The sequence below is a fragment of the Pollachius pollachius genome (assembly GCF_949987615.1).
Source record: "Pollachius pollachius genome assembly, chromosome: 8".
NCBI classification, from domain to species: Eukaryota; Metazoa; Chordata; class Actinopteri; order Gadiformes; family Gadidae; genus Pollachius; species Pollachius pollachius.
Genome location: NC_136941.1, coordinates 9,331,147 through 9,358,572, shown reverse-complemented (window position 1 = coordinate 9,358,572; position 27,426 = coordinate 9,331,147). Strand labels below are relative to the sequence as shown.

Genomic DNA, 27,426 nt, shown 5'->3' with positions numbered 1-27,426 from the left:
TGCACAATATTACAATGATCAAAACCCCAAACACCTTGTTATGTCAACATACCAACATGCTATTTGATATTAACACCTTACCCAGCTCTTGGCCTCAATATCCGGATGCTAGAGTAAACACAGACACAGTGTTTGCTGACGGTGGTAAAGTGAAGCTGTGATGTGTCAAAGCCACTGTCTGTGTTGTGCGCAGGAACCCCAGAGTTCATGGCACCGGAGATGTACGAAGAGCACTACGATGAGTCGGTGGACGTCTATGCTTTCGGCATGTGCATGCTGGAGATGGCCACCTCCGAGTACCCGTACTCAGAGTGTCAGAACGCAGCACAGATCTATCGCAAAGTCACAAGCGTGAGTTCCCCCCCACCTGACTGCAACATGAATAAACAGTATAGCCCTTGTTTAGTTCAGTGAACGTGTCTCAACCAATCATCTGCTTTTATTCAGCTCAATGAGGTCGTTTACAAATTAATTTTACAAACAAAAAGGACCAATGGAGGAGAATAAACGTGTCACCCATGTCCCCCCGTGCAGGGCATAAAACCGGCCAGCTTTGATAAAGTCAACGACCCGGAGATTAAAGAGATCATCGAGTGCTGCATCCGTCAGAACAAAAGCCAGAGGCAAGCAGATTTCTCTCTTCCCTTATCAACACATGACATGTAGCGTTGTCTCGGCCGGGCGTGCTGATGTGGCACTCGGTGCATGACACCCCTGTTTCTCCCCTCTGCCCTCTGAAGACTGTCCGTCCGCGATCTCCTGAACCACGCGTTCTTCGGGGAGGACACAGGGGTGCGGGTGGAGCTGGCGGAGGAGGACACGGGCAGCCAGGACTGTCTGGCCCTTCGGATTTGGGTGGAGGATCCCAAGAAACTGAAGGGCAAGCATAAGGACAACGAGGCCATCGAGTTCAGCTACGACCTGGAGAACGACAGCGCGGAGGAGGTGGCCATGGAGATGGTGGGTTCAGAGCCGTCCAGAACGCTGTGCTCTCTCAGGGTTTATGCCAATTTTGTACCAATTGACCAATGGTACTTTGACCTGCATTATTATATTTAATTGAACAGTTAATTGTTCTATCATATATTTACATTTTTAGGATTTTTTGTGCGTTTATGGACAGAGTAGTGGAAAGTAATAATAAAGGGTGTTCAAAGGAAGAGGGAACGACATGAAGCATAGGAGTCAAACCTACATATGTAAGCAGATTAGCAGGTTGAGCCACCGGCTGCACCCGATGCTTCATTGTTGTTGCTTTAATATTGTTATTGTTAAGTAAGGCTTCTTCGTATTAATTAGTGATTAACACTCCCAACGTACAATTGACCAACGTTAGTTTGAAATGTGATTCATCCTCTAATCGATGAATGAATCATTGATTATCACTCTCTTGCTGTCTGTGCTCCCTCCCTTTGTCTCTCTGATGCCAGGTGAAGTCAGGCTTCTTCCACGAGAGCGATGCCAAGGTGGTGGGCAAGTCCATCCGGGACCGGGTCACGCTGATCAAGAAGTCTCGGGAGCGCCGTGTGCAGCAGCAGCAGTTACTCCAGCAGCAGCAGCAGCAGCAGCAGCAGGACCTGGAGGAGAGGAGAGACTCTGGTATTCAACCTTTCACCTGCTCCCACCCCTCCTGCCCCTCCTCCCTGGGACCCGCAGCAGCCGGCCAGGTGGCCCCTAGAGGTGGCGGAGCAGCAGGGCAGGAGCCGGAGGAAGCATTAGAGGCGGAGCAGCGCGCCAGGCAGCAGCATGTTCTCAGTGGGGCCTCGGCTCTCGGCCTGCCAGGTAAAGTCCCAAAGCAACAGCATGCAATTAGTGTCTTCTACATATGTTAGCTATCAGGTTTGTATACAAATGCAACACAAATATTGTAGATCGTGAGTGGAGGAAGACTGATAACATTTTCAAGATTGTCCCTTCATTGTGTGTAAATGATGAGTATAGTGGTTGTGAATATGGTATTTGTTTGCTGTGTATTTTATCTTTGACTTTGTCCAGAAGGTGAAACCATTGGATCAGCCAGTTGTGAATCATATGCAAGTGACCAGAGCCATGTCTACTCCCATCAAGGAGAGTCCTACGCCCACTCCCACCCTAGCTACGCCTCCACTGCTTCTGTAAGTCTGTGGACTCCTTCAGCGCATACCAAATTTAAAAAAGGGTTAGGGTTACCCTAACCCTAACCCTATTAAAAAATAATTATCGTAAATATCATGTTTCCTTCTTCTGCGTTATAGAGTACTGGGATTACTTCTCATCCCGGAATGCTCCCCATTGGTCAGAGTGGAGGTGTTCCCAATGTGCCTATTGGTCAGAGCGGTGGCATCTCCAGCCTGTCGATTGGCCAGAGTGGGGGGGCATCTCTTGGCCAGACATTTATTCAACCTGCTAGCATGGCAACAAAGGTCTTACCCAGTGTAACGCAACAATACTCTCAGGTTAATATACCAACTTGTTTAATGTTGTATACTTGATTTGCATAATAGATGATGAAAGAGAAATTTCTAAAATGGGTTGATTTTCAAGTACTACCACAATATTACAATTTTATTTCCTTAAATAACCCATTAACACAATTACAAATCCTTGTTGTAACGGAATTGGGATGGGTGCCAGATGCTTACTTTATCCTGTAATAATTAGAAATGCCTTGATAATTACTGACCCTTGCCAAAGCTTACTTGTACCTAATTCTTCTACCACTGTCTTTTCCTTTACCCCTTGTCTCTTACAACACCACTCATCTTACTGCCATTACCACTGAACAAAACCATAGACATACAATTCAGATGGGTCCCAGATTGCCAATTCCAATGCAATGGCCCCCTCACAGTCATATATGCCCCCCATCTCAAAACAAGCGCCCCTTAATATGCTGGCTACCTCCCTCTCGGCTGGTGAACCTACTGGACTAGCAGGGGGCATGGTGCCCCTCGCTCAGCAGACCCAGCCCACTGCCACTCCTATGCAGCCCCCTGACATCACCCCTCAGGCAGCACAACAGCAAGCGCAGCCTGTCATGATCTCTCAGCCGGCCATTGTCCAACAACAACAGACAGGGATGGAGCCACACACCACCACCGTACAGCAGCAACACCAAATGGAGGTCCATGCCGCTCTGCTTCAACAGAAGCATGCTACCGCTGCTCAGCAGCCTCAGCTAGCCGCTGAAACGCTGATGGCTGAACAGCGGCAGCAGAGTCTTTCCACCACGGCCACCCATCAACATCTACCTGAGCTTCAGCAGCACATGTACGTACAGCAAGCCATACCTCCGCAAACCGCTCAACAGCCAGTTTTAGCAACACAGCCAGGGATGGAACAACAGCGGCAACAGGTGTTGTCATTTACCCAGCCGGCAGAGCTGCTACACATGGATCAACATGGACAGACCCTGCTCCAACAGCAACAGCAACAACAGCAACAGCAGCAACAGCAACAACAGCTTCAACAACAGCAACAACAACAACAGCTTCAACAACAACATCTTCAACAACAGAATAATCAACAACACATACAGCATCAACAACAACACCCACAACAGTACCAACAACAGCATCAACTGCAGAACCAACAACAGCAGCAACTACAGCAACAACTACAGCACCAACAGCAGAACCAACAACAACCGCAACTACAGCAACAACCACAGCATCAACAGCAACAACCACAGCATCAACAACAGCAACAGCTTCAATCACAGCAGCAGCAGCAACAACAACAGCAACAACTACAACAGCAGCTTCAACAACAACAAAATCATCAACAACAACTGCTACAACACCTTCAACAACAGCAAACCATTTCAATGCAGCAACAGATACCGCAGCAACAGCAAGTGGAACTTCAACAACAACAACAGCAACAACAACAACAAAACCAACACCAAGCTTTACTACTGGAGCAACATGCATGCATCCAACAGCAACAACAAGCCCAACAACAACAAGCCCAACAACAACAGCAACAACAAGCCCAACAACAACAAGCCCAACAACAACAGCAACAACAAGCCCAACAACAACAACAGCAACAACAAGCCCAACAACAACAGCAACAACAAGCCCAACAGCAACCATCCCAACAACAGCAACAACAAGCCCAACAACAAAAGCAACAACAACAACAACAACAACAACAACAACAACAACAGTTGGAGCAGCAACAAGTACTTATTCAAAAACAATTACTGGAGCAACAGCAGGCCCTTCTGCACCAGCGGCAGCAAGAGCAGCAGCCCAAACAATCGTTGCTACCGCAACAACAATCCTTGCTGCAGCAGCAACCACAAGATCAGCAACAGCAAGCTATCTTACAACAACAGCTGGAGCAACATCAACAGCAAGTGATTTTACAGCAACAACTACATCTTGAGCAGAAGCAGTCAAACCAATTACAGCCTCAGCTTGACCAATCCCAACAGCATGTTCTAATGCAAACACCTCAGCCTCAGTTGCATCCTCCGAATGAGCAACAGCAGCAGAGCCAGATGCAACAGCAAGTGGAACAACAGCATCAGCAAGCTCTACTGCAGCAACACCTGCAGCAGCAAGTTCTTCTGCAACAACAGCATGCTCTCCTGCAGCAGCAACGCTTGGATCAGCAACAAGCACAACTCAAGCATCAGCTGGAAACACAGCAGCAGCAGGCTTTGTTACAACAGCAGCTAGAGAAACAACACCAGCAAGCCCTGTTAAAACAACAGCAGCAACAACAACAACAACAACAACAACAACAACAACAACAGCAACCACAAGCAGAGCCACTGCAACGGAATCAGCAGAATCAGATTCAAGAGCAACCTCAGCAACAGACTACCATTCAACAACTAGAGGCCGTCTCTCTCGAGCAACAGAGGGAGCAGCAGACTTTAATTCAACAGCAATTGACAGGCGTCCAGCAGGTGTGCATCCCTCAGCAGAGTGTCCCTCAGTTCCCAGGGCCAAGCACAGGTCTCACCCAGGTGCAACAGCAGGCTGCGCTCGTACAGCAGCAGCAGAACGCCTACATGGCACAGCAGCACGCTAGCTCTGCAGCGGAGCCAATCGACTCTCAGGCAACCGTCATGGAGGGCACTCTGCATCAAACTCAAATGATACCACAGGCCCAGGTTCCGGCACCTGTCCAGGCCACGAAACACCCCGCTCAGTCACTCGCTGCTGTGATGCAAGCTCAAGTCCCGGCCCAGCAGCGACAGAGTGACCTCCTGCCCAATAGCATAGCCCAGGTCCCAGTCCAGTTCCAGACCATGGCTACCCCCCCGGCACCGCAGACTCGATCAATGATGGAAGCCCCATTACCTCTTCAGGTGGTGACTTCCATCCAGGGCCAGCCGCCATCGGCCCAGACTCAGCAACTTCACTTGCAGGTCACACTTCCGATGGCTGCCACAATGACGCCGGGCGAGGCGGCGGCTCAGCCTTTAATCCGGCTACAGCCCCTGCATCCGGTGATGCAGAGTCAGCCTCAGCCACCACAAGGCCAAATACCAACTGACGCGACCATGATGGCTCAGCAGAACCAAACCCCCATTCAGTCCCCGCCGGCTGTTGCCATGGCTCCCTGTCAGGTTCAACCTAACATACCAGTACAACAGACTGGCCAAATTTCAGGAATGTTACAGGCCCAGCTGCAGCCATCTGGCCAGGTGCAGGTTCAGGCTCCCACCGGGATTTTGGCGCCCCAGTATAATCAAGCCCTTCAGGCAGCGATGCCTTCAATACACCAGGACATCGTTGCACAACAGCAGCAGCCCTCTGTACTGCAGCATCAGCAGATGATCCTGTCTCCTGGCGCCATTGGAAGTGTTGGAGCAGGCATGGCTGTCAGTTGCTCCATGGTCGACCCCATATCCTTTACATCTGCTCTTCCTCCTGTACAGCAGATGGGGCAAGCATACGTTGCTAGTCAAACAATTCAACAGCCAGTGGTTCAGAGCCAGCAGCAGTTGACGGGAAATACAGCTGTGCCTTCGGTCACCCACTCTTTATCCCAGCCGGCAACTATTCAACCTACTGGACAGTACCAACCACCGCTGCAGACGCTACCACAAATGCAAAATCAGCAACAACAAATGCAACAGCAGCAACAAATGCAACAGCAACAACAAATGCAACAACAACAAATGCAACAGCAACAAATGCAACAGCAACAGATGCAACAGCAACCAATGCAACAGCAACCAATGCAACAACAGCAGCAGCCACAACCACCACTTTCATTTCACCAGACGCACCAGGCCCTTCCCGGTCCGGCCTCCATACAGCAACCGCTCCTCCTTCAGCAGCAACCCCTGGATCCGAGTCAGCTGCCCCCACAGCCTCATGCGGCTCCCCAGCTGCTAACCCAGTACTCTGCCCAGATCATCTCAAAGGGCCCAGCCCAGCCGCAGTCCCCGCCCCAGGCGCTCCCCCTGTACAGTCAGATCGTTGCAGGGCAACCCCCGTCGTCCGTGCAGAGGACGCTGCCCGCCGACACACATACCCAGACCGGCATGCAGGCCCAGGCTCAGATGCACACACAGACGCACGTCCAGACACAGGCCCACCCTCACACACATATCCAACCGGCCAACCCCTCTTTCGTTGCAGAGCAAGCCGCTCTTCCCCATGCCGCCTTTCCCCTCCAACAGATGCCCCCCAGTCCCACTCATACCTCCTACCCGCCAGCATCACTAGCCACCCTCTCCCAGCTGCCCTCCCTCCACGCTCTGGCTGGCCAAGTTCCTCCAGAGCTCACCTCGCCCCCACCAGGGGGGCCGACCACCTTACCCGGATGGGCTGACGTCCCCACCTCCCCTCCTCCTGTCGCACCTGTCCAGCTGCTTGATTCTAACATCCCCTTGCTGTCCCAAACCTCGCTGCAAGACTGTGACCCTCCTCCATTGCTGGGCATAGCTCAGGTACAGGCCGCAAGCCCCACAGGGTTATTACCTCACAACATTGTCTTTGGTTAATTTTCTAATAGTGATTTGGTTTCCTTTTTTGCTGATATTCTCAAGCACTAATTCACATGACAAAATTAACCTAATATTCTATTTTTCGATATTATTATAAAATTACAAACATTTCATTAGCATAACTAACCAAATCAACAATGGATTTATATTCAATGATTATATTTGTGTTTCCTTGATTTATCCTACTAATGTTTTATTGTATTGCCTCTGTGCCTTTGCTCTCCATTCCCCTGGAATCTACAGGAAAGTCCCCATCTATCAGGCACAGAATACCACTCTTCAACAGGGTATGTTGAAAACACAGTTTCTCATTAGAGCTGAAAATCACATTACATTTTTTATAGTAGATACAGTATGCTATTCACAGCCATTTAACTAGACAAGGCTCTAGCAGACACATAGGGGATTGTGAATAGTAAGCATGGAATAGCCTCACAGCTATTCTTGCATCTGTACAGCATACTGTTATAATGCATATCATCTGACCTACAGATCTGCTCCACCGAACGGAGAAGAGATGCTGCAGCTCCTGGCCAATGGGAAGCTCGAAAAACTCAAGTCTCAAAGGCGATCTTCCGGCCAAAAGCCTGAGAAAAGCTCCCTCCAGTTTCAGCTGAGCATGCTGCAGGTGGGTTGGACCGTAACCAATCGGATATGCGCGTGGGTGAGTTACGTAATTCATTCATCCTGGTTCCGTAATTAATTCTTCATGTCGCCCGTAGGTTTCCAGCAGTGGTGACAATATGGTTGAATGCCAGTTGGAGACTCATAGCAACAAGATGGTGACATACAAGTTTGACATTGAAGGGGATGCACCCGAGGACATTGCAGATTATATGGTAGAATACACATATGCATTTGCAGTTATCAGTCAACAGTATTTATTGAATTGAATAGCTTGTTTGGGTAATCATTAAGTAACTGCTTCATTATGTTTGTTTAGGTGGAGGAAGACTTTGTCCTTGAATCTGAGAAAGAGAAGTTTGTGGAGCAGTTGAGGGCCATAGTCAAGAAAGCCCAGGAAATTCTTCAAACAAAGTCACAGGTATTTTGTGTTGAAATACACAATTTTTGTTTCATTTCCTTTCCTTCCTTAAATAAATTACAACGTTTTCATCTCTTTTTAGACGGGATCTTTTGAGCATCAATCGAGCACTCCCACTGGTTCTGCAGGTGAGTTTTCAAAGCTGTATTTATTTTGTCTTACACTAAAGACATTCAAGAGAACAGACATTTCCTTTGAGAGTCTGCTAACTCAATGTCTGCCAACCTGCAGATTCAGTTCCCCAGTCCTCCCCAGTGGGGCGTTGGCGCTTCTTTATCAACCAGACCATTCGCCACAGAGACTCAAACCAGGGAGCCATCACACCGCCCCCTACTGGAGAGATACGATTACCTCAGTCCCCAGAGAAAGGTAAGCCCTTCTGCGTAACATGTAAAGACATGGCGCTAAATTAACTCAGTTAATAAGCAAGCTGCCTAACAAAAACTAATCTATCCCTGCCTCCTTCCCCCCTACCCCCCGCCCCCCATTCTCTTTATGGTGGCTGCAGAGATCGAAAGATCTCAGAGGTCAGAGCCTTCCATCGCAATGGCCTCTCCTTCCTCCCCCGCCCATTACGCTGCTTCCCCCCCCACCTCAGCTGCCTCCGCCCCGGCCTCCATGTCCGCCCCCCCCACCGCCGCTGCTGTTCACGCTGCCACCACTCCCATCTCGGACAGCATCTCCGCCCCGGCTTCTACCCTAACCAGCCTAGCCGCAGCCCCTTCGGTCCCTTCTGCACCCCCGACCGGTCTGGAGCTACTGGTCCTCACCTCGGTCGCCGCCCCTTCCTCCTCACCGTTACCGTCTTCCGCGTCCAACCTGAAAGCCACCGCCGCTGCGCCCGCCTCCGCTGCCCCTGTCCCCGATGTCCTCACACCTCACGGCTCTAGCGGAAGCTCCGTTCTAGCCGCAAACTACGGGGAGACGGGACTGGCGGCCCCTGGCCAGCACGCGTCCGGAGGGGATCACTCCACCTCTGTTGACCCTCGTCCTCCTCCTCCTGCTCTCCCTGCCGCTGCGGTCACCTCCCCCCCAGTCAGCCAGGTAATGCTGGAGCAGCACCAGCAGCACCAGCAGATGTTGGCGCAGATGGCCCAACCAGTGCCGCCCAAAACTCAGCCGCAGCCGCCGACGCACCTTGCCCTGCATCAGGTGCCGCAGCAGATACTGCAGCAGGTGTCGCCAGCGCCGACGACGCCACAGCTTCAAGGCTTACAACGTCAAGCCCTGCAGCTTCCGCAGCTACCAATGGTGCCGCAGATGCAGCAGGTCTTACCGCCACAACAGCAGCCAATACAACAGCAGATCTACCAAGAGCAATTCAAAATACCACAGGAGCAAATACTACAGCAGTCTTTCCAGGTCTTACAATTACAACAACCACCATTACAGCAGCAACATCCCAGCCAGACTGAGCCAGTGGTGCAGCAGTCAGTCAACCCTCAAATGGCTCAAATGCCGCCAGCGGAATTGCACTCGGTGGCCCAGCATGTGACTGGTCAACAGCAAACTCCACAGTACAGCACACAGGTCCTACAGCAGCCCGCAGTGCAACAGCTACCATCTACCCCAGTGGCAGCAGTGTCTCTGCAGCAGGCCCAAGCTGACCCACTGCAGCAACACCTAGCGCTGCAGCAGACAATGCAGCTGCAGCAACAGCAAATGCTCCAACAACAGCAACAGTTGCTCATGTACGCTGCCTCAGTGCAGCCCGATCCAGTGCAGACACTTCCCCAGTCGGTCAGTCAGCAGTTTGTCCCACAGCAGACGGGGCAGCCTTCCAATGCCAGCTACGTCCAGCCAAACACACTTCCACCACCGCCGCAAGCGCAGGTCCCCGTGGAGCAGCTGCAGCCGCCGGTCCAGCCGCAGCAGCCAATGCAGCCACAGCAGCCGGTCCACATGCAGCAGGAGTCAGTGAAGGCCGGTGACCTGCCCCAGCAGGAGGACCCCCTGCCGAAGCAGCCCTTGTCACAGCAGTCTGAGTCTGAACTCTCCGTGGGGGAGGCCGGAATCATGGAGGAAACGCCGGGGAACCAGGGCCCCTTCCAGCATTCCTCGGACTCCTCTCTGCCTCCTCTGGCTCCCCTGCCTCTGAGCACGACCGAAGCCCCACCCGCCTCCCTCTCCCTCACCCTCACACCCTCGCCCGCCCAGCCCTCCTCCGTGGTCGAGTCCGACAGCGAGGGTCCGCCCAAAATGGAGTTTGTGGACAACCGCATCAAGACGCTGGACGAGAAGCTGCGCAACCTGCTGTACCAGGAGCACAGTGGGGGGGCGGCACCGGCGGCAGGGGGCGGGGCTGTGGCCCCCAGCCCACCTCCAGTATCTCAGACAGCGGCCTCCACCGCGTCCACTGGTGGGGACGAGACTTTGGAGCTCTCCACGTTCCAACCCCTGTCCGGTCACCTGCCAGGCTCCTCCTCAGACACCTCCCCTCAATCCTCCTCCTCCACCAGCTCCACCTCCTCCACCTCCTCCTCCTCGTCCACGACCTCCCGCTCCTCGTCCACCTCCCCAGAGCCCGAGGCGCAGAGGGCAGAGGAGGTGGTGGGTGCGTCGGAGCGGCCGCAGATAGACCAAGCTCTGCCCTCTGGCTCTGGCTCTGGGTCAGGATCTGCCGCCCCGCCACCCTCCTCCCTCCTGATGCCCCAGCAGGAAGACTCTGTCGAGCCCCAGCGCCAACCTGTCCCCGGAGAACCGACTGTACTCGTAAGTTTCATTCATTAGTTTAGAGACGGACAAAAAACGGATCACTTTTCTCGAGTCCTCTCCTTCAAGTAGCAAGTTGCACCACCAACTTTCAACTCTCCAGTACAACAAGCTTTATTATTCCCCATGTTATTTCTCTGATAATTAATATTCATCAATATTTGTAGGAAATTCCAATTCATCAAATTATTCATCAAACAACCTTGCAGAGGACATTAGGCATTGCGTTCTAGAGATCCATAGTAAATCACTAATGCCCCACTAACCGTCTCTGCGCCTTATTCCCCATTCCTTTTCTCGATCCCACCGGGGGTCTCTAGGCTGTCTCCCCACACTCAGACACCAGTGCCCACGGAGAGGCGTCCGCGGCCCCCAAACAGCAAGCCATCCCTCTGCGGCACGGACTGCAGCAGCAGCAGCAAAATGCAGGAGGTGGATATTTTGGCCTAAACCTGACATGTCCTAGTATCAGAAATCCTGTTAGCAAGAAATCCTGGACTCGCAAATTCAAAAGCTGGGCATGCAAACTGCGCCACTCCGCCAGCTTGTTCAAGAAGCCCAGAGTCCAGCAAGGTAGCGTCTTCTTAGAGGCTGATCAAAAGAGCGAGAGACTGAGTGATTGAGAGATTGTGACTGAGAGATTGAGAGAGACTGAAAGAGAGAGAGTGAGAGAATGGGATGCTGAGGCATGATGTAAAACCTAATGTCTAGTTCTAGTTGTAACATAGTACCTTAACTCCTTAGTTTGTATCTTAGACGATAATTAATAATTGTTAATAGATACATGTTTTGCCTTCTGCTAATGTGACCCTGTAGTCCACTGTAGAGCTTTGAGATCACTACATACATGGCTGTTCTTTCTTTGCTATGATTTAATTCCTTTATAACTAAATCTCATTTTCTCGGCAATCCTTTCTTTTTCGCATGCATTTCTCCCCGAGGGGATGAGAGCAGAGGGGAGTAGGAGAGGGTGGGAGGGTGTAGAAGGAGGCGACACCCACGGCTCATACCAAAGCCCCCCTCCCGTGCACAGGATTGACCTCTACATGATTCACCAGCACCACCCCATCCAGCCACACACAAACCCACCCCAACGCACCACCAATCAACTCACTCTGCTCACCACTTCGCTTGTAGTGTCCACCAGCACGCAAGCAGAGCCATAACATCATTGGGCCATGGGTTCAAAGGTCACTGACATCTGTGCTACTACACAGATGTAGAAGCTTCCTTCTATATTGTGTGACGTGAACAATACCAAATCAACCATTAATGGGAAATTTGGTGAGAACTAACTGAACAGCTTAACTCTATGGCAGTTGTTATTATAGTATGTAGGTATTATGTCATCAACATTATGTATGTGATATCCCAACTAGGGTTAAAAGACATAACACATAAAGGATTTATCACCGTTGATGAGACTACAGGTTATCAACACGGATGTCTCCTACGTCTGTGGAAACGATTGTAAGTCAGTGAAAATGAGAGAGTGGATGTGAGGGTGGGCGGGAATTCAGTCTTCTTGAATTTGACATGCATCTGCCATACCATGGTTACGTTCCATTTCCTTTAAGTCCCTTTTTGTTTCCATTTAGCGTGTGTTTACCCCATCCACGCTTTAACATGTTTGTTTGAGCATGCAATTAACAGGACTGCGCGCTTTCACACATTGTTTGACTTATTTTTGAATTCTGCTGCAATATTCAACATTCAATGCAACTGTCTTCTCATAGTCCTGCATGTAAGATGCATAAGGCGCAGGGTTGATAATAATGTGGTGTGGTGTTGGTGAGTGATTTTTAATGCTCTACTTCTGTGTCTGTGTGTTAATGTGTCTCTCTGTCACTCTATATATCTTCATGGGTGTATATCGTCTGTTTGTACTGTTTGAATGCCTTGGTCTGTGTCTTCCCTGTCCATGGCCAATGTCTTTATACCTCTGTTTTCTCTGTGTCCTGTGGCCGCCCTCCTTGTTTGTCATATGCCTCCATTGTCAGATGGGAAAGACAGTCAGCCGCTCACAGAGGAAAAGGAAGATGTGCCACTAAATCCGACAGTGTCCCGTAAAGGCCGATTTCAGGTGGGGAACACACTTCTTTCCCACTTAGACATATATAAAACGATAAGTTCCAACAGGCGAGACGACAGCAGCACTTACACCTGCCCATCGTTCTTGACCTCCAGGTGACTCCAGTGCCTCAGCCTCCCGAACCCTCCCCTCCAAAGGAGCAGGCCCAAAGCCAGAGGAGCAGCCACAGGAAAGTGGGGCGCTTCTCAGTGACCCAGGCCGAGGCCGCCAAGAGAGAGGAGAGGCACACGGACAGCTCCCCCGTCTCCCCCGACCTGGAGCGAGAGAGGAGGAAGGCTAGGGGGAAGGAGGGGGAGGAAGGGAAGAGGACACCTGCGCTGAGCCACCCGCCCCGAGGACACAGCCATGGACACTCCCCCCAGGGCAGCAGCGACGAGGAGGAGAGTGAGATGGAGGATGAGGAGCTGAGGAAGGAGCTGCACCGGCTCCGAGAGAAGTGAGAGCAAAACGGAGGGCAATTGAGGCTAAGATATCCTCCGTCCATCCTATATAATCATGTTTAACTACACCCATTTTTTATTCATAGAGTTTTTGGTCGTTTTCTTTCATTTAATTTGTCCTTTTTTTCCCCCCTGTGGATTTCCATCGCTATCGTATATGGTAACTTGATGTTAAGGTCCTGAATAATTCATTGCTACTTCCGCTGATTTAGCATTTTGAGGATGAATACACTAAAAACAGAAGTTCAGCATGAATAATATTTTGAAAAAGAAAAAACAAATTAAAGAATACATTATGTTATTGTCAAAATAACAACATAAATTATTCAATGTTGATATTTCATTAATCTCTATATTAGATTATGTATCAATACATCCCAGGCTTTCCATTATACAACACTAGCGATTACACAGCTTACCCCATTCCACTACCGGACATCACCAGCCTAACATTCCAACTCATGCGTTACAGGCACATAAAGGAGGTGGTGTCACTCCAGGCCCAGCAGAACAGAGAGCTGCAGGGTCTCTACCAGCAGCTGCGCTCCATCAAAGACCACCGGCACACCCTGCCTCTCCCGCTGCCGCGAACGCCCCCTCTTCCCATGACGCCCACCTCCCTGTCCCCCCGCAGGCCCCGGCCAAACAAGGTCAAGCTCCGGCCCCGGCCTCATTCTCACTTGGACAACAATGGAGTCGCATCCCCTGGTAACCGTGGCTTTTCCCCACATTCCATATATCCCCCCATCTCTCCACTCTCCTCCTCCCAACAACAACAACCCCAATTCATGTCATACTCTTACTCACTCTGGGCTCTTGATACCTTCTGACCGTTTTATGTGTGACTCTTCGTTCAGGGATCCAGCAGTCAAGCAGTTACTCTGGTGGGGAACAGAGCCGCTTGCCTCCGTACCGCCACCCTGAAAGCACCACCTCGCTATCAGCCAAAAGAGGTATGGCTTTGTTCTCTTCACGCAAACAAAGAGTTACCGGCGCTCAATGTCAACAATGCTCACCGGAAAGCTGCCTCCTGTTTTGTTTCCACAGATCACAGCCCCCCTAGGAAGAGCACATTTACAGACGAGCTGCACAAACTGGTGGACGATTGGACAAAGGAGACGGTGGGTCCCGCCCCTCCCAAGCCCTCGCTCAATCAGATCAAACAGATCCAGCAGGGGCAGGAACTCTGGGGCCAACCGGCGGAGGTAAAGCCCGGCGCAGCATGTACTTCCTCTACTTCAGCCAAGTCAACCGCCCCCTGATAACATGTGTGATTGTTGCACAGGTGGCTCCCCCCTGCTGGTTTCCAGTAGCACCTTTAAACCCCCAGTCATCCCCAGCCCCGTCGAGCCTACCCGGGGCTGCCCCGTCACACTACACAGGAGGAGGTGGAGGAGGAGGAGGAGGTGGAGTAGGAGGAGGAGGAGGAGGAGGAGGACCGGTCCGTACCTTGCGCTCCCCCGGGGCAACACCGCCTACACACCTGGCTCCAGTCCCCCAGCTGCAGCCCAGTGTGCACCTCCACCAGTCGCTCCAGCAGATGTCCTATCAGCAGCCCCCGCTCCGCCAGCAGCTCCCCCAGCCTCGGGTCCCGAGTCCCCTGCAGACCCAGTCCCAGCCAATGCAGAGCCAGGCCCCGGCCAGCGCCACTCACCCGCCACCTCAAACCCAGCCACTGTTGCCTTCCCAGAAGCCCGCCTCAACCGTGCCCCCCTCTGCACCCACAGACAGCAGCACTGTGACCGGGGCCACGTTCTGCTCCTGCTCCTCCTCTTCCTCCTCCTCCTGTTGCTCCTCCTCCTCCTGCTCCACCGCTCCTCTGCCTTCCAGTGCCAAACTACACCCAGCGCCCCCCGCCACCCCCCTCCCTCTGGGACAGCCCTGAAGCCCCCGAGAGGGCTTTGGGCAAGGACTGGGTGACGGGGCCAGGGTTGAGACTTTTGAAGGGTATTCTAAAGATTGGATATGAAATTGAGGATGTGGAAGAGTGGATGAGAGAAGGACAAGCGTTGATGTAGTTCTTGTGGGAAGGGGGTGTGAATGTGAAAGATGGTTACTGTATGTACACTACAGACAGGGCCACCGTGGCTGTGGATTTATGAATAATGTTGTGTTTGGCTGTTAAGTTGTATAAATTCTGCAATGTGTGTGTGCATTTGTGAGTGTGAGTGTGTTTGTGCTTCTATGTACTGTACAAGGGCATACCCCCCCCCCCCCCCCTTTGTATTTGTGACACAAATTAATTATCTTTCCTTTCATACGGTCGAACCTGAACTCTATTTGAAAGAGACATGAAGGACACACAGGATTTTAACATCAATGACTTTTTCGTTATATTTTCTTTGTCAAAGTTAGGGCAAAACAATAATTTTAAAAGTGCAATTAGTAACTGTCTAAATTGATCATTGTGCATTTGATTTATTTGTCTGTATGACATAAAATATTTTCTAGAAGCAACTTAACAGATGAGGATTAACAAACAGACCTTTAAAATGATGGAAAAAAGCACAAAGTGTTTCCATGGGCCGAAAGCGTAAACACAGTTGCGTCGAAAGCATGTTACACAGTAAAGCATGGTCATGTTATCTGGCTACCATCGCAACCATGATGCCATCAGCGCACTGTTTTAAGTGTAGTGCATGGACACGGCATGTTAGCTTCTAATACCTCGAAACAGCAATGGGTTTGTAGCAGATTTAATTGAACAGAATTCACATGATTGATAGTCTGTGTCCTTCATTTTAGTATTATTAGCGGGATATTGACAAGCTCAGAAGTTCTGCCAAGTCTTTGCTTCACACTTTTATTGTTTGGGAGGACTTTAAAGTTCCTGCACTGCATCCATTACATTACTACTTTGCATGACCTTTTGGCTACCTTGAGTGGATCTTTGCGCACCTACACTTTGATTTAGGTAGTATGCTCACTACTAATTAATTCATACATGTTTATGAGGTGGGGCACGAAAGAGAAAAAAACTGCCAAATGATTATTAAATGGGAAAAACATGTTTTCTTTCCGATATTGCCTTTTAAATTTACTACAATATTGTGTGAGAATGTGTATTTTTTTCTGTGTGGCAAAGCTTTGTTACCGTTGCACTGCGTCATAAATGGCACCCTTGTTGCTTTTATTCGGAGCGGCCTGTACGCAAGACCGGTGAGGACTTTTACACCTGTAAAGTTTGACATTTTACAACTGTAAAGTTTTAAACTTTGTTGAACGTGGTATTTTTATTTTAATGGTGAACTATTTTGTCTATGATCATAAGCTTTTTCACTGTGAATGACTATAAACTAGACTGGACCACAAAAGTGCAATTATGCACAGCACCCTAACTTGATCAAGAAGTGAACATATTTCTGAATTAACGTCAATGAAAAAACAGGGACATAGGCCTACATAATAATATAGACAACTGATGTTCTATTAGACTTTCAGCGTTAAAGCTAAATAATGTATTGGCCATTGATGGTCAGTCATTGATACATTTACTTGGTATAATGTATATATAATGGAGTAGTATATACATTTCTGTATTTATTGAAAATATCAATGGAGATATTCTGTTCTACAGCAATGAGGAGATAAGGATACAAAGGGGTCAGAAACATCCTACAAATTTGTAATTGGGGAAAAAGCAGTTTGTACATTAGTTTATGGTTCAATTTGCATCACTTTGCAGTAGTATTACCTGCAATTTAACGTATGGCTTCTAGTATTCATGTTGTTTTTGATACAACTCACATTTTCCACAGAAATGTAGTTCATTATTTATGTTGGATACTAACCTGTTGACTACTGCTACAGCTTTGACGATGATTCATGAATAAAATGGAACTTGCCAGGTCCTTGGAAGTGTTACCAAAATGTTACCTAAAAGAAAATTATTTTTGTATTTTGAAATGGGGTTGTATAAATTGTGTTATGATCAAATCAGAGGGTAAGTGAAACTAGAGAAGATTGGTTCTCATTCTTGTCTAAATTAAACTCTTCTTGTGTCCTTTATAGGTTGGAGGCAGGCTGGGGTGATTCTAAACCCTCATTTGTAATTGTTAGTCTTCTAGGATATATTATTGGATTTTAACAATATGTCAACCGAGAAGAACTTTCAATACAAAAAAAATGTGCTTTGATAAATATCCAAAATATGTTTGTGGAGTCTCGAAATAACATGATTGAGAACCACCTATAAAATAATAAAAAGAAAGTAATTAACGTTGCCGGTAATTAGCATCTGTAAATTGTAACTAATTAAATTGCTGATTTTATTTATGTTTTGTAACTAATCAAAATAAATGATGTCTAAACATCAAACCCTTCTGATTGTTTTTATTAAATATAATCAGTCTGAAAAACTAAACGTTATATTTTATCATTCCTGAGCTGAATCAGATAAAAACATACATACACGTATCTTATTGAAAATAAAATGAAAAACATACCGAATCATATGGGCTCTAGACGCGTGGATTATATAACGTTTTGCTTCTAACGTCCCGTAACGTTTTGTCTTCTTGAACGCACCTCAGTTTTCTACCAGTCGCAACTTTATTGTTCCTTCAATAACAGACAGCGAAGAAGAAACCGTTTACCGCTGTTGTCTTTGAAATGGCGTTGAAGCGTTATTATAGTAGTCCGTATTTCTGATGGTTGTGCTTGTTTAGGGGATTTGCTATATAATTTCCCCGGTAATTTTATATCAGAAATTTGAAATACACCATATTGTTCCTGAAGTTTGCTTCATAAAAATGTGCAGACGCTTGTTGTAGTTATTTTTTGCAGTGCTGAGCTAGGCCGCTTCTATCCCCGAGCTTGCTTACGGATTTCATCAGCTTTAAAGCTCTCGGCCTTGCCGCAACCTGGTTGCTTTGGTAAGTTGCTAACAACCGATTTATTTGTCTTTATTTTATGGGTTTTCTGAATGTTGGTTACTTTTTTACATCGAGAAAAGCCTTCTATTCATTATGCATGTTTTATTTGTTTCTTATTGTGAAAACAAGGATCTGTACAGCCCTTATTTTGACAACATAGCCGTTAGCTAGTGTGTTAGCTCAGCGTTAGCCAGCTTTACCGCTAAACCGCTTTAACTCACAGCTCTATTATCCATTATAGTGTGTTTACAAATAAGCTATTGAAACTTGTACTAAGTGAACCATCTATCATCAACATTTAGCTTTTTTTTGTTCCCTCAGTCTGCAGTTACTTCTAGATGTTACATTAAAATGGAAATATTTCCAAATTGTTTTGTAATTAGGAATTTTTAGTGTAGACAGTATCAAGCTAGAATTAGCATCGATAACTTTTAGAGACGGATGCTACCTTTGGGACATCTTTGCTTTTCTTAATTTGTTTGCGTAGAATTGATTATTTTTGCTTTATACAACATATTATTGCGTTTTAGACCCTGTTGTACCACTGGTGCTCCAAGATATATTTCTAATTTTCATTGTTTACTTTTTAACAGGGCTCCTGGTGGGCGACCAGTGTCATGCGTGTCAGGAACGATCATCTGGCAGGGATATGTCAGAAGCTCTACTCATTTCAGCATTATTACCCTTAATATAGAGCTACATTAAAACTCTTAATGTAGTTTGGACATTTGAACCTCTGCCTGTTGGATTGTACACTGACTGAAGTGGACTCTTACCAGAGACTGCACTGAGATTGTTTTCATAGTGACATTCAGTATGGCATCAGTACCAGTATACTGCTTGTGTCGACTACCATATGATGTGACCCGGTTCATGATCGAATGTGACATTTGTCAAGACTGGTTCCATGGGAGGTGAGTCATGTTTATATTTTTATTCTTTTGTGATTTTGTCTTTGTCTTTGAGGTGGGCCATTAATAGTCACTGTTTGCTTTGTACCATTCCATATGTAGAATTATATCCTCAAATCTTCTATTCTGTAAAGTTGTCAGTGATGCATACTGAATTATATCCTAGCTCCATTAGTAAATTAGATGACTGTGTTTTTAGGTTAATTGTTGTGACGTGGTCTGAGATGTGTTCCCTGATAATTGTATTTTTAATAAGATCTGCTCAGTTTGCTACTATCCCTATCTTGATGCTGGATCTACACATTGATTTCCTTGCAGCTGCGTTGGAGTGGAGGAGGATAAAGCAGCAGAGATTGACCTGTATCACTGCCCTAACTGTCAGATCACCCATGGGCCATCGATCAGTAAGTTATTAAAATGTGTGTCATTTTGATATTTCATTATTCATTGCTTTTGAAAGCCTCTCCAATTTTCTGTCTACACCCAGCACTTCTGTTGACCAATGTGTTTTCCTCCGTTTCCACCGGCAGTGCGTAAGCGTCGTGGGGGAAATAAGCAGGCAGATGGGGGTGCTGTGGCAGGAAGAGATCCTACTCGGCCTGTGAAAACAGGCACCCCACAGTTTGTGAGGGAACTTCGGAGCCGCACTTTTCCAAGGTAAGCCCTGCCACCTCCCGTGTGGTGCCATTGCTGCTTTTTATTCTGACCTTCAACAAAAAAAAAAACGTGAGCTATTAATGGATTTAATACAGATTATCTACCGTGTCTTTAAAAAGGGAATACACACATATTCAGCATATCCCAATCCCAATTGAATCAGTGCATGGTTTCCTTTATCCAGTGCGGACGAGGTGCTGCTGAAGCCCACTGGGGCACAGCTGACGGTGGAGTTCCTTGAAGAGCGTTCCTTTAGTGTTCCTGTCATGGTGCTCCGACGAGATGGCTTGGGCATGAACTTGCCGCCCTCCTCCTTCGGCGTCAACGACGTAGAGCACTACATCGGTAAACCTCCTTCCTGTTTAATTTCCTTTCTCCCCTCTGGGTCATGCAGCTTTATTTTAAAAACTTGTTAAACAAAGTGCATTTGTACTATTGACATTTTTCCCAATTCTTACTGAGCAGAATTTGCGTTTGCCTAATTTGTTGAAAGAAAACTACGCTACTGTTTAGACATATCTAATGCATGGTGTTCGCTGCCCTCATTCTAGGTCCTGACAAAGAGATAGATGTGATTGACGTGTCTCGCCAGTCTGACATGAAAATGCGCTTGGAAGAGTTTGTGGAGTATTACAACAGCCCCAACCGAGACAGAGTGCTCAATGTGATCAGCCTGGAGTTCTCAGAGACCAGGTGCACATTCTCATAGTAATACTCTCAGCCCCTGTTCAATACCAGTTCAGTATGTAGCCTTATTCTACATGGACCTTACTGTAATTTATCAAAATAGAAAGTCATATTTATTTACTAAATAAGGCATACGTCTCCCATATTGGTTCACGTAACACTATGTTAAGAAAAAGTCCATGTCTCTTATAGGCTCTCCAATTTGGTGGAAACTCCAAAGATCGTTAGGAAACTGTCCTGGGTTGAAAACCTGTGGCCAGAGGAGTCTGTGTTTGAACGGCCGAACGTACAGAAGTACTGCCTGATGGGGGTGAAGGACAGCTACACAGACTTTCACATTGACTTTGGAGGAACTTCAGTTTGGTATCACGTCCTGAGGGTAAGCTATATGAGTTGACTTGTAGTGAGGTTTATGACTGAAACTGCAAGTGGCCCTTAATCTAACTACATCCATCCAAACCTCTTTGTGTCTCTCTATGTAGGGCGAGAAGATATTTTACTTGATATCTCCAACTGCAGCCAATCTTGCCTTGTTTGAACGTTGGAGTTCCTCATCGAATCAGAATGAGATGTTCTTTGGCGATCAAGTGGATATGTGCTACAAATGTTCGGTCAAACAAGGCAACACCCTCTTCATTCCAACAGGTAGGCTTCACAGTTTTCCTTCATCGGGTACTAGTATGGTGGCCAAATCACAATTTTAAGTACCAAATAGGAAACACGACAGCATATAAGAAATGGGAAAATGGGACCAGGTCATTATCGTAATGCTCAGCGATTATAAATGAATACACTTTAACTAATTAAAATTAAAATCCACAAAACTCTTAAAGTTGTTCCATGTCTATTTATTTCACCCCTCTCTGATGAGTGATGGGACTCTACTTATTTAAAGCCTATAGTTATGATGTTAGCCAAACAGCATTACGATTCAAGTTTTTCAGACTCTGGGAAGCTGTCTTTTTTCACCCTATATGTGTCTGCATCATTGGAGCCGTCAATCAGTTAGATTAAAATATTTCCTGCATGTGTTTTTTAGGGTGGATTCATGCGGTTCTCACTCCAGTGGACTGTTTAGCTTTTGGAGGGAACTTTCTTCATAGTCTCAACATTGACATGCAGCTACGGTGAGTTCCCTCACACTGATCTCATTAAAGTGAATTGCTCATGCATTCAGGTACATACCTTAAAACATGTATAACAAACCGTTTCTCCTCAGGGCTTATGAGATAGAAAAGAGGTTGAGCACAGCAGATCTGTTTAGGTTCCCCAACTTTGAGACTGTGTGCTGGTATGTTGGCAAGCACCTCCTCGATACATTCAGAGGTAAGGTTTCTTACTTCTAGCCAGACATGTGTTCAATTCATGCTTTGAAGACCTGTGTTTCCTCAGCTTTTTCATGAGAAGAAAAGTGTCAGAAAAGTTACAGAAAAGTTTCTAGTGATGTTACCAAACCAGTGGGGCTCTATTTGGCAGGTTTGAGGGAGAACCGCAGGCATCCTGCCACTTACCTGGTCCACGGAGCAAAGGCACTGAACAATGCTTTCCGCACCTGGACCCGCAAAGAGGTCAGGCATGAACCCATCAACGACCTCACTCGGCTCACTCCCTACACATCTTTGAGTGAAGATCATATTATCGTACTGTCTAGTGACCAGAAGTTATTTAGATTTGTAATTTCGTTTTTCCGATCTTCTTTCTCAGGCAATAGCTGATCACGAAGTGGAAATTCCAGAGACCATCAAGACTCAGCAGTTAATAAAGGACCTAGCTAAAGAGATCCGCCTTGTCGAGGTACAAAGAAGCACCCTGGTAGATGTGGTGTGTGGCATTCATATCATCGTTCCATTTTACACACTCCATATATTGTCGGTTTTCATTTGAATTATAACGGCAACATTTATTTTCAAAGGACATCTTTCAGCAAAACATTGGCCGGGCCGCTCCCCCGTTCCCTGGGTCGCCGCTCTCTAAAGGTCCCGCTACCCCTTCCCAAAATCCCATCCGCTCTCCAGGAAAAAAGAGAGGGCCCAAAGCAAAGGATGGGGTAGGGGTTATGGGCTTGCCGGTAACCAAGAAGAAGAGTCAGAAAAGTCTGATCAAGGCAGAGGCTGGGGAACTGGATCTCCTGGAAATTCACACCAAACACACTCTTAAAAAGTTTAATCCCGGCAAGTCCAAGAAAAACAAGGTATTGGATTGTCTCCACCTTTTTTCAAGCTAGGGTAGGCAATTTGGCGAAGCCAGCCAGAGTAAGCTTTGGTTTTTAAGTTATCCAACCTACAGCAGAGTGCCTGCAGGAAGCCGGGTTGGACGGTAGTTGGACAGATAAAAAAAAAAAAAAAAAAAAGATACCGTATTTTCTTTATGCTTTTAAAAAAGCATTTGATTTTAATTAATGGCTTTCAGGATGTAAACAAAAATTGAAAAAATAGGAAGAAAAAAAATGCTTCTAAAATAAATTGCCTACTGTAGCTTTTCTTTCTGAACAGCATGAGGTATTGATCGTGTTTACCAATTGATTTGCTTACAACTGTATTTTCTACTGTTTTTCTTTGGTCTCCAGCTGGACTTGCCATTAGAGGAGTTTGAAGGGAAGCTTAATAAGAGCAAGCTGAAACTTGTACTGACCAATGGCAAAATTCAAGGGTAAGCGAAATGCACAACTCTTGCATACAGACACGTCGCTACTTTTGTTGACCCTGTGCTTATTCAAAGGCTGGCCGAAAATGCTGACCTTAGTCTTTTTTTCTTCTTCTGTTCAAGTTCCAAGAAGAAGGGCGGTAGTAACGGAGCTGGAGGTGCAGGGAACTTCCAACATGTGGCCATGGAGGGGTCCAGCCTCTCTGACCTGGAGACTGAGGACGAGCTGCAGATCGACGAGACCCCGCCGCCACGCCGCAAGCCCACAGGGCCCAGCAAGAAGAAGAAACTTAGTGGTGAGAATGAACCTCCAAAAGAGGGGCCGTGTGACGGCTGTATAATTATGGACAACCATGCAGCTTCGCTCCTCTATAATCTTTCTATTCTCTGCAGACCACGAAGTTGTCCGCACTATTGCTACGTTATAACACACCAGATCTCAAAATGAAAATGCTCCTTTTTAAAAGGTCTTCCGAGGAAGCTTCCCCGAGCCAAGCCGTGCTCTGACCCCAACAGGATCAGGGAGCCTGGGGAGGTGGATTTTGACATTGAGGTAAGGATGCTCTGTATGTTCAACGGGACATGATGAATGCAATGTCATCTGCATTGCTATATAAAGTAGTCTTCTTTATTATGGTTACCGCCATGCTAGAACAACGTTTGTTTGTTTGTTTGTTTGTTCATTAAAGGAGGACTACACAACAGATGAGGAAGCATTGGCTGCCCATGGAGTGAAGGGTGGAGCCGGAGGTATACTGGACTTACTGAAGGCCAGTAAGCAAGTAGCGGGCCTGGACTCTGCACTCAGGTGAGATCTCTATGTTAGTGTTCAAATGTTTTACAGATGTATGGATTTAAGACGTATATAGGTATATAGACATATAGAAGTATATATTTTGAATCCTACAAATTGGGTGTGCTAAGCACTGCAGGCCTAATTAAAAACTACAATTGTAACGATTTTAGAAAGCATTGGTGTACTTTTCGATTGCTATCGGTAGGCTGATCCCCTCTTCTCTTGCTCAGTGAGGAAGCTCCAGCCTCTCCGAGCACACGGGAAGCCATCCAAGGCATGCTCTCCATGGCCAACCCTCCGTCCTCGTCCTCTTCTTCCTCCTCCTCCTCGTCCTCGCCCATGTCCATCTCAGGAGGCCTGACGGAGGGTCTTGCCGTGGTGAAGGAGAAGGGGCGAAGGGCTGTGTGGGTGTCCGGCGGAAACAAAAAGAATTCGGGTAGTCCCGAGAAGAAACCCGCCATCCAGCAGCGTCCCGGGAAGCGGGCGATCAAGCGTCCGGCGCGGCACCTTAGCGACGAGGAAAGCCCGGACGAGCAGGAGACTCTCGGCACATGCTTTAAGGACTCTGACTACGGTGAGAGACATCATATGCACCTGCCAATGCCTTTTAAACACAGACACCACACATGGACACGAAGCTGAACACGGAGGTCATCAAAAGTATTTTCCTAAGATTCTTTGAAGAAACTTGTGTGTCTGTCTTTTTCTCTTAGTTTACCCTTCGCTAGAGTCTGACGAGGAGGATCATGCCAACAAGGCCAAGATGAAACGGAAGAAAAACTGGGACGATACACCCTGGAGTCCTAAAGGTCTTCTGAATAGTTCATTCTGTAAAATGATAATGCATCTTAAAACCATAGTGGGGTTTTCTTTTAAACCCTTACCTTCCATTTGCAGCCCGGGTGTTGCCCACCCTCCCGAAACAGGAGAGACCGGCCAGGGAGGGTGCGAGAGTAGCATCGGTGGAAACCGGTCTTGCCGCAGCGGCCGCTAAACTGGCACACCAGGTGGGTTCACGGAAATGTGAAGTTTTAATCTGAAGAATCAGGGTGGAGTTTTGGGTGGTGAGGTTGATTTGTAATTGTTTCGCTTGTAGGAGCAACAGAAACCCGCCAAGAGAAAGTACACCAAAAAGCAGCGGCCCCCACCTCCGGCACCGGCCCCGCCCCCTGTCCAACCGGAACCGGCCCCGCCCTCCCCGCCACAGGCTTCCTCTTCTGGACCGGAGTTCAGCCCCGACCGGAGGATGGACTACTACTCTGCCAGCTTGATGGATCACGAGTACACGGCAGGGCCCGGACCCTTCGGCCCGGGGGGCCCTCGGGGTACCGGGGCCATGGCTCCTGGGGTGTTCCTCACCTCCAGGAGGCCTTCGCTCTCCCCGCAGAACAGCAGCACTTACTCGCCCTCTGGTGCGTCCCCTGCAGGGCCAGCCAGTCAAAGCACTGCTGTAGCAGGACAAGGTAAGGGGAGCGTGTGAGAAACACACAACATGCTGGCATATCACAGTGAGGGCGTGTTTTCTCATTCCTCTTTTCCCTCTCTTAATTTAGCAGGGAAACGTCCAAGGAAAGGACTTGCAACTGCAAAACAGAGACTTGGAAAAATTCTGAAAATTCACCGCAATGGCAAACTTCTATTGTAGGCGGTTCTGGTAATGTGGCCACACATTTGGTGGGAAATGAAGAAAAAATGACAAGGACATACTGCCCGGACAGAATTCATTATATTTTTTATTATAAGTTTTTATGATCATCAGTTTTCTCATCTTCCTCCATGCTTTTACTCTTCTTTCCACAAATATAATGTTACAAAGATCCACTGAACACACTTTTCACCAGGCAACTTGACGGGTAAACCGCATCCTCCTAATGTTGGCAATAAAGAAATTTGAGAAACTTGAAATTAATATAATATTGGAGTTAAATCTTCAATATATCATTTTTGGGTTGGGCTATAATAGTTTCTGTATTCAGGCAGCAAAGATATTCATGTTTTCTCATCTTTACTTAAATACTTGGACTTTTACTCTTACTCGGTTTGTCCAAATTGTTCTAGCTTTCAGAAATGTTTTCTTCAGAAGTTCATAATGAATAGCAAGTTTGCCATAATAATGGAAAGTGTTGTGTAATTAGTTATACTATGTAAGGTTCAGTCAGAATTATGTGATGAAGAGACATAATGCTTTGTTGTAGAAATGTTTCAAGCATTTTTTTTTAGGCGTGTATCCTCGGTTTTCCCTGTTCATAAATGACACCCTATTTTACACACTTTTATATCATGGATCTATGTTTTATTCCTTAGAATTCCCTTGGAAAATGGCAATTTGCCCCTCTGCATAGTCACAATGCATTATTTAATTGATCCCACGTTATTATGCTCAAGTTTGTATCCGATCATGCTGCAAGTTCAGATTGATTCAAACTGTCATTTAAATATAGAATATTTTCTACATAGGCATGTTCTCAACTTTTTTGTATGCTTTACCACTCTTAAGATGATCGTAACCTACATACATTGTACAAGTACATTGGTTTATTATGCTTTTTAATGTTTCTTTAAGTCTATGTAAATATTTGTAATTTACCTAGATACTGAGTAAGCAGTATGATGTTAGAACACAGAGTCCTCATTAGCATCCCATCAGTTTAGCATGATGGATTTAGCCGTGTTGGAGTTGGGCTAACAATAAAATGTTGGTTGAGATGTAGATCTTACCATTCACAGTAGAAGTGAGGACTATTGTCTGATGTGTAAATACTTATTGTAATTTAATTTCTTTTATAGTTAAAATGACTGTTGAAATCTTTTTAAAATTGAATTGTAAATGATGCATTGCTGTATTTGGAAATATATGAACCTGTTTTTTTTTTACTTGTATGCAGTAAATATGTCATGCTTAGATGGTCATGTTGTATTGTCAATGTTATAAGGGAGTTATTTCGTGCTGAAAAAATACCCTAGTTTGACTATCTGTTTGGTTATGTGTTGTTTATATTCACTCATGCTTCAACAAACTGTATGTTACACACAATGGTTTTTAAATATGACCCAAAACAGATAAACTATACTTTGGGAAAACTTACTGTTTAAAAATGATTTCTTTACATGAACCATTCAAAAATTGGTTGGTTTTTGAGTGACCACTGCCTATTCATCAGATTTATTTATTTATTTTTATGATTCAAGCGTTTTGAAATGTCTCTACACAACTTATTTTAATTCATTACATTTTGCAATTAGAAATTAAAATGATTCACTTATTTAAATTGGATATTTTGTTTTAGATAAAGACTAGCGCTCATAAAACATTTTCGGTAGTGAATTTAGTACTGGACATTTGTGTTGAAATCAGCTATTTCATTAAAATAACATCTTTGCAGTAGTTTGGAATATTTACCAATGTAAGTTTGGCATAAATAGCATTACTTATGACCTAAATTACAAGCAATCAATCTTTTTCGGCACATCAGTGCATATTTTAAAACCAAAAAGTTGATTCAGTACACCAATTTACAAATCAAATTCAAATCAAAATCAAAATTCCTATCTTCAAGTCAGTCCATATTCATTGATGGAACAGGTTTTTTTCTCTCAGTACAAGGGAGTGCCAG

The 27,426-nt window shown here is 46.6% G+C and overlaps 2 protein-coding genes across 12 annotated transcripts in view; both read left to right on the top strand.

The window, feature by feature from the left end:
- The window catches only part of wnk3 (WNK lysine deficient protein kinase 3), a 38,205-nt gene extending 20,707 nt beyond the window's left edge, over window positions 1–17,498 (top strand). Inside the window, exons 5-25 of one of the 5 annotated variants that reach the window (XM_079741527.1) lie at window positions 194–351; window positions 535–623; window positions 741–960; window positions 1,431–1,782; window positions 1,999–2,114; window positions 2,235–2,435; window positions 2,774–6,898; window positions 7,199–7,242; window positions 7,448–7,583; window positions 7,678–7,794; window positions 7,899–8,000; window positions 8,083–8,128; window positions 8,232–8,369; window positions 8,509–10,712; window positions 11,033–11,285; window positions 12,713–12,795; window positions 12,900–13,240; window positions 13,717–13,952; window positions 14,102–14,197; window positions 14,292–14,449; window positions 14,530–17,498. In XM_079741527.1, coding sequence (XP_079597653.1) covers window positions 194–351; window positions 535–623; window positions 741–960; window positions 1,431–1,782; window positions 1,999–2,114; window positions 2,235–2,435; window positions 2,774–6,898; window positions 7,199–7,242; window positions 7,448–7,583; window positions 7,678–7,794; window positions 7,899–8,000; window positions 8,083–8,128; window positions 8,232–8,369; window positions 8,509–10,712; window positions 11,033–11,285; window positions 12,713–12,795; window positions 12,900–13,240; window positions 13,717–13,952; window positions 14,102–14,197; window positions 14,292–14,449; window positions 14,530–15,129 — 9,815 coding nt within the window. In that variant the 3' untranslated portion in view covers window positions 15,130–17,498. Of the gene's footprint in view, window positions 1–193; window positions 352–534; window positions 624–740; window positions 961–1,430; window positions 1,783–1,995; window positions 2,115–2,234; window positions 2,436–2,773; window positions 6,899–7,198; window positions 7,243–7,447; window positions 7,584–7,677; window positions 7,795–7,898; window positions 8,001–8,082; window positions 8,129–8,231; window positions 8,370–8,508; window positions 10,713–11,032; window positions 11,286–12,712; window positions 12,796–12,899; window positions 13,241–13,716; window positions 13,953–14,101; window positions 14,198–14,291; window positions 14,450–14,529 lie in introns of all 5 variants that reach the window. The other 4 variants (XM_079741528.1, XM_079741526.1, XM_079741530.1 and 1 more) reach the window with 4 other exon arrangements.
- A 332-nt stretch (window positions 17,499–17,830) lies between these two features.
- phf8 (PHD finger protein 8) lies at window positions 17,831–26,883 on the top strand. Of its 7 annotated transcripts, none has more exons than XM_079741539.1 (22): window positions 17,831–18,118; window positions 18,712–19,032; window positions 19,348–19,433; window positions 19,560–19,686; window positions 19,871–20,031; window positions 20,238–20,379; window positions 20,566–20,752; window positions 20,856–21,018; window positions 21,413–21,500; window positions 21,593–21,699; window positions 21,850–21,941; window positions 22,078–22,167; window positions 22,286–22,564; window positions 22,940–23,022; window positions 23,140–23,312; window positions 23,484–23,569; window positions 23,706–23,824; window positions 24,043–24,386; window positions 24,526–24,621; window positions 24,710–24,819; window positions 24,909–25,275; window positions 25,369–26,883. In XM_079741539.1, the coding sequence occupies exons 2-22, from the start codon at window positions 18,935–18,937 to the stop codon at window positions 25,455–25,457; spliced, it is 3,087 nt and encodes a 1,028-aa protein (XP_079597665.1). In that variant the 5' UTR covers window positions 17,831–18,118; window positions 18,712–18,934; the 3' UTR covers window positions 25,458–26,883. The 7 variants fall into 7 exon arrangements, with proteins under 7 accessions (XP_079597665.1, XP_079597664.1, XP_079597661.1 ...); XM_079741538.1 differs by having other exon boundaries at window positions 25,366–26,883; XM_079741535.1 differs by having other exon boundaries at window positions 22,078–22,194; window positions 25,366–26,883.
- Window positions 26,884–27,426: the final 543 nt, after the last annotated feature.

Excerpts from the sequence above, each read along its gene's own strand:
- phf8 (XM_079741533.1), top strand. The coding sequence starts at position 18,935 with ATGGCATCAGTACCAGTATACTGCTTGTGTCGACTACCATATGATGTG. Across the intron at positions 19,687-19,870 it reads CGGAGCCGCACTTTTCCAAG|TGCGGACGAGGTGCTGCTGA; the intron begins GTAAGCCCTGCC and ends TCCTTTATCCAG. Across the intron at positions 23,023-23,139 it reads ACCAATGGCAAAATTCAAGG|TTCCAAGAAGAAGGGCGGTA; the intron begins GTAAGCGAAATG and ends CTTCTGTTCAAG.